Consider the following 5715-nt stretch of genomic DNA (forward strand, 5'->3'; position numbering starts at 1 on the left):
GTGGGAATCTCCTCTTTACACCACTCATCACCCCTCACATATGTCTCTGTAGTATTAATATGGGTCAGATCTTCACCCTGAAACAAATATTGTAAAAGTCACCGACAGATGGAGAAGTCCCATCTATGATCAGCTCTAATCCTGCCATCTCCACCGTTCTCATTACACAAGTATAAAATATATAATACTGGTGGATAAAACAAGACTGAGCACAAGACCTTCACAGCCGTCTACACATCATAGGGGAGATCTCCTGACACCTTCTCTCCATCTACCTGATGATCCTGAGGAGCACTGGGATCTTCTCGGTTACAGTCCTGTGGAAGAAGAGGACGGGGACATCTCTCTGGTGTTGTCCTCTTACTGGATAGATCTGGAGGAAACACATTCAGGGACTGAATTCATTCTCTACATACAGATAATTATAGGCCGTGTGTATTTAGTCCTGTCTATTACCTGGTGATGTGAGGGGCTGGGGAACCTCCATTATGACGTTCTTGTACAGACCTCTGTGTCCTTCTAAATACTCCCACTCCTCCATGGAGAAATAGACAGCGACATCCTGACACCTTATAGGAACCTGACACATACAATGATACCGTCATCCCCCCGATCCCTTCATAGTGTTACTGTATAATGTCCCAGCATTCCCAGCAGTGTCACCTCTCCAGTCAGCAGCTCAATCATCTTGTAGATGAGTTCTAGGATCTTCTGGTCATTGATGTCCTCATGGATCAGGGGGTGAGGTGGAGGCCCCGTGATTGGGATCAGGAGTCTTCCCCATCCCTCAGACACAGGGTCCTGACAGCGATCACTAGAGGTCTTCTTCACCACTGTGTAATCCTGGTTATGGAGAGACACATTAATAAATCTCACTACAGACATTTCCAGAGTCCTCACCTCTCCAGTTCTGTCCATCTGTTACTCCCATAGATAAGAATGATGTAATGTGACGTCATCAGAATCTCTCACCTCTCCAGTGAGACGGAAGAGGATCTCTAGGGTGAGGTGTAACATCCTCTCCGCCATCTTGTCTCTGTCCATATCCATCCTTGATGGGGAAATCAGGAAAATTCTCTTCTGTAGAAGATCTTCACTGAGAGGATCCGATATTGTAGAGACCTGAATGAGAAGAAGATGATGCGATGTAACATCATAAGAATCCTGTGTAATAATACAATTACTGGAGATAATAAGGGAAACATATGAGGAGATTTATTATCTTACAGGGTTTAGTTTTCTCCCCTGACATCTACTAATAAAACCTATATATTTAGGCCACAGACCACAAGCAGTTTCCTCCTCGGAGTCGGCAGCTGAACACGTTCCTCATAGACTCATCTTCCATAACGCTAATTCTCGTCTCATTACCGACACTGGAATCGGCATTAGCAATACTGCAGGAGATATTCATTACACGCGACATGAGAAATAACTCCTTCATGATGAGGACGACATCTTCATCTTCTACTGCGGCTCTAGAGACAGATGTGGCCAGAGTCGGTCACTGCCTCCATCCCCACCGGCCGTCTATATGAAGGTTTCCCGTCTTCCCCGCACTGGAATCTTCTATCGACGTTAGATCTCAGCTCTGAGTCACACACAGAAGTTTGAGGCTTTTAGAAAAGATTTTTTGTTTCCACAATCACAACGGACAGAAATGATCTGACCCCAAAGTCTCCATGTACAGTGATTTATGGGGATTATTTCTGGCCTTAGGCTTTCCTATATTACAAGGAAAACTCCAGAAAAAGCCGATATTAAAATGTTTCTAAAGAAAAATTGGCTCCAACAATTCTTGTAAAAACAAAAAAAAATATGGAAAAAGCAGAAGACACATTTTATAATTTTTAACATGTTAAACATTTATTAAAAAGAAATGAATCTTTTTGTGCCCCAGAACATAGATGTACACCGCAGGGACGGCACAGATGAGGCTGCAACAAAAACCCTGAAAAGCAAACATGGCATCTAAGAAGGTGTGACAGAGTTTGGCTGAATGCCCCCCGCCTCCAAGTACTCGATAGTATGGGGAGGCCTAGTTACTCCGATACTTAGGCCTGTTTCACACTTCAGTTTTTGTCCATCAGTCAAGATCCGCCGTTTTGCAAAAAAACGGATCCGCTATTTTGTTTGGCAGATCCGTTCTTTTTCCCCATTGAGTTGCATTACCAGCGGATCTTGACGGACGGCCATCCGTTGGATCCGTTTTTTGCGGATCCGCCAAAATTTTGCTGTCCACCGACATGCCCGAACGGAGCATGTAACGTTTTTTCGGGCGGCAGGATCCGCACTTCACACTGCGCATGCCCGAAAAACTTCACTCACCCTGAAATTTAACCCTAAAGTCTGTTCTGGCGCCTGGAAAAAAAAAATCTCTCTCTCTTTCTCTCTCTCCCCCCTCCCCCCCGGGCTGCGGTTCCTTTAAAATTCTTCATTCATCGGATCCGTCAAAAAAAACGGTCCGGTGGCATCCGTTCACATCAGTTAGCAACGGATCCGCTTTCCGCCATTTTGGCGCATTTTAACTGACACAAAAAAACTGAAGTGTGAAACAGGCCTTACATGCCTAATAATGGGGTCTGGGCTGCAATGTATGAAGGTCTATTAGGCCGGGCCAGAGGCAGCGTCCAATAAGTTACCTTATAACGCCCCCATACACATTAGGGTAAAGTTCCATGAAAGCACTGATTTCGGGGGATTGGCCGACCATATAATGTATTTGGGGGCCTCCCGACAGATGATGTCAGGGCAGAGAAGGATCTGGCATCCTGAATTTCAGAGGATAATCCGTTTGTTCTTCCTGTAGATAATCCTCCTCTAGAGGAGTCTGGAGGCGACTCTCTCATACAGACCACAGGAAAGCTGGAATATTTGTGTGTATGGGGGAGTCGGGAGAGATCGCCGTCTGCCAAATGACCGTTCAGCCAACTCTGATCTCATGTGTGTGGGGCCGTTAGTATTACACTGACAGGCAGTGATGATACACGGCACTACAGTAGTACAGGGCATCACCGGAGCCATCAGAGGCTTGTATGTTGTATGATCGCACTGATCAGAGGGGTTTAAAAAAGGTTTAAAGAGGAAAAATATCACAGTTTCAGCAACAAGAAATATCCGTCACTATATGGAAAGCAGAGTCACTGCACAATGTTAGTTACGTCACGTCCATAACTACTTTATTATACTCTATTATCCTGTACACAGTGGAGTAGATAGAAATCACAGATCCCACAGCAATAGCTGGAATTGGACCCTCCAACGTAAGGAAAAAAAATCTCTCTATTTATCTATCTCTCTATCTATATACACTGTTCAAAAAAATAAAGGGAACACTTAAACAACAGAATATAACTCCAAGTAAATCAAACTTCTGTGAAAGCAAACTGTCCACTAAGGAAGCAACACTGATTGACAATCAATGTCACATGCTGTTGTGCAAATGGAATAGACAACAGATGGAAATTATTGGCAATTATCAAGACACCCTCAATAAAGGAGTAGTTCTGCAGGTGGGGACCACACACCACATCTCAGTACCAATGCTTTCTGGCTCATGTTTTGGTCACTTTTGAATGTTGGTTGTGCTTTCATACGCATGGTAACATGAGACGGACTCTACAACCCACACAAGTGGCTCAGGTAGTGCAGCTCATCCAGGATGGCACATCAATGCGAGCTGTGGCAAGAAGGTTTGCTGTGCCTGTCAGCGTAGTGTCCAGAGGCTGGAGTTGCTACCAGGAGACAGGCCAGTACACCAGGAGATGTGGAGGGGGTCGTATGAGGGCAACAACCCAGCAGCAGGACCACTACCTTCACCTTTGTGCAAGGAGGAACAGGAGGAGCACTGCCAGAGACCTGCAAAATGATCTTCAGCAGGCCACAAATGTTCATGTGTCTGCACAAACGGTTAGAAACTGACTCCATGAAGATGGTCTGAGTGCCCGACGTCCACAGATGGGGGTTGTGCTCACAGCCCAACACCGTACAGGACACTTGGCATTTGTCACAGAACACCAGGATTGGCAAATTCACCACTGACAGATGGAAGCAGGTTCACACTGAGCACGTGACAGCCGTGACAGAGTCTGGAGACGCCGTGGAGAGCGATCTGCTGCCTGCAACATCCTTCAGCATGACCGGTTTGGCAGTGGTCAGTAATGGTGCGGGGTGGCATTTCTTTGGAGGCCACACGATGTTGGGCTGTGAGCACAACCCCCATGGAGACACAATTGTGCCTTTACCTGGAGATAAATTCCCAGTGGGGGCAATTTCCAAAATGCAATAACTTAAGTGGGGAATTCAGCTCTTTTCGCACTTAAGGGATCTGTATATGGAGTCTACAAACTACAGTGGGGAAAATAAGGATTTGTTACGCTGCTAATTTTGGGGTAAAGTCACATTTTTGTGAGGAAAAAAGTAAAATTGTCATTTTTTCCTTCCACATTGCTTATATTCCTGTCACACTGTCCGAATTCAGATATTGTCCTGTCAGAAAAGAGAATACAGGGAGCGAAAGGGTTAATAGGACTCACAGGAGGAACCGGCCCAGAAAGCAGAAGATCCAGGAGTGTCCGCCACATATATGACCGCTCTGTGCACAGGACCTGTGATGAGGTCACAGGAGGGGAGGAGTCAGGGGTCACATGATCAGGGCCTCAGTGTGTGCAGGACTCAGTGTGCTGGAGCGCTCCCGATAATCAGCTGCGTGTGTCGCGCTGTGTGATAGTCACAGCACCTGCATGGAGAGCGACACATGCAGCTGATTATCGGGAGCGCTCCAGGGATCCGGGGTCCCGATGCAGCTATTCGGTAAGCGATATTAGCCAATAACAACTTCTCCGACGATATTCGCTCATCTCTAGTAATAACAGCTCAAAGAAATTCACCGAACTTTTCATTAAGTTTAATAGTAAGACCCTATTAAATATTGAGCACCAGCGGGATGAAGCATTGACAGCGGCATGTAAAAGTGTGGGCGCCCCTGGTCAAAATGAACGTTATTGTGAGCAGTAGTAAGATGAAGACGAAATGATCTCTAAAAGGCCGAACTTCTAAGATGACACATGGCCTTTGTATTTTAGGCAAAAATAATAATAAAACACATATATATATATAAACTTCTTTACAATTTCAGAATTGCACAAAGGAAAAAGGGGCGATGCAAAACTTTGGGCACCCTTGGAGATTTGTGTACTGAGATAATTTTGATCAAGATTTCACACCTTAATTAGCTTGTTAGGGTTATGGTGAGATCACATGGTGACCAGGAGCTACAGTCTGAGGAAAGGGCTAAAAAGCCTTCACTAGACCCCTGTACAGCTGTATAATAAGGCCCAGGCTTTATAGTGAAGGGACAGGAGTGAGGGCCTGTTCCCAGGAGCTACAGTCTGAGGAAAGGGCTAAAAAGCCTTCACTAGACTCCTGTACAGCTGTATAATAAGGCCCAGGCTTTATAGTGAAGGGACAGGAGTGAGGGCCTGTTCCCAGGAGCTACAGACTGAGGAAAGGGCTAAAAAGCCTGCACTAGACCCCTGTACAACTGTATAATGAGGTCCAGGCTTTATAGTGAAGGGACAGGAGTGAGGGCCTGTGCCCAGGAGCTACAGTTTGAGGAAAGGGCTAAAAAGCCTTCACTAGACCCCTGTACAGCTGTATAATGAGGTCCAGGCTTTATAGTGAAGGGACAGGAGTGAGGGCCTGTGCCCAGGAGCT

The 5715-nt window shown here is 45.8% G+C and overlaps 1 protein-coding gene across 1 annotated transcript; it reads right to left on the minus strand.

Moving 5' to 3' along the window:
• Nucleotides 1-230: 230 nt before the first annotated feature.
• Nucleotides 231-885, minus strand: LOC141060253 (oocyte zinc finger protein XlCOF29-like). Its single transcript, XM_073556479.1, has 3 exons — nt 664-885; nt 457-580; nt 231-373 (listed from the first exon to the last, which is right to left on the minus strand). The coding sequence occupies exons 1-3, from the start codon at nt 883-885 to the stop codon at nt 231-233; spliced, it is 489 nt and encodes a 162-aa protein (XP_073412580.1).
• Between the last annotated feature and the right edge of the window lie 4830 nt (nt 886-5715).

The sequence above is a fragment of the Dendrobates tinctorius genome, unplaced genomic scaffold (genome assembly GCF_039654945.1).
Source record: "Dendrobates tinctorius isolate UK_male_01 unplaced genomic scaffold, ASM3965494v1 ptg000233l, whole genome shotgun sequence".
Classification (NCBI taxonomy): Eukaryota; Metazoa; Chordata; class Amphibia; order Anura; family Dendrobatidae; genus Dendrobates; species Dendrobates tinctorius.

Excerpts from the sequence above, each read along its gene's own strand:
- LOC141060253 (XM_073556479.1), bottom strand. The coding sequence starts at position 885 with ATGTCTGTAGTGAGATTTATTAATGTGTCTCTCCATAACCAGGATTAC. Across the intron at positions 581-663 it reads TTGAGCTGCTGACTGGAGAG|GTTCCTATAAGGTGTCAGGA; the intron begins GTGACACTGCTG and ends TGTATGTGTCAG. Across the intron at positions 374-456 it reads CCAGCCCCTCACATCACCAG|ATCTATCCAGTAAGAGGACA; the intron begins GTAATAGACAGG and ends TGTTTCCTCCAG.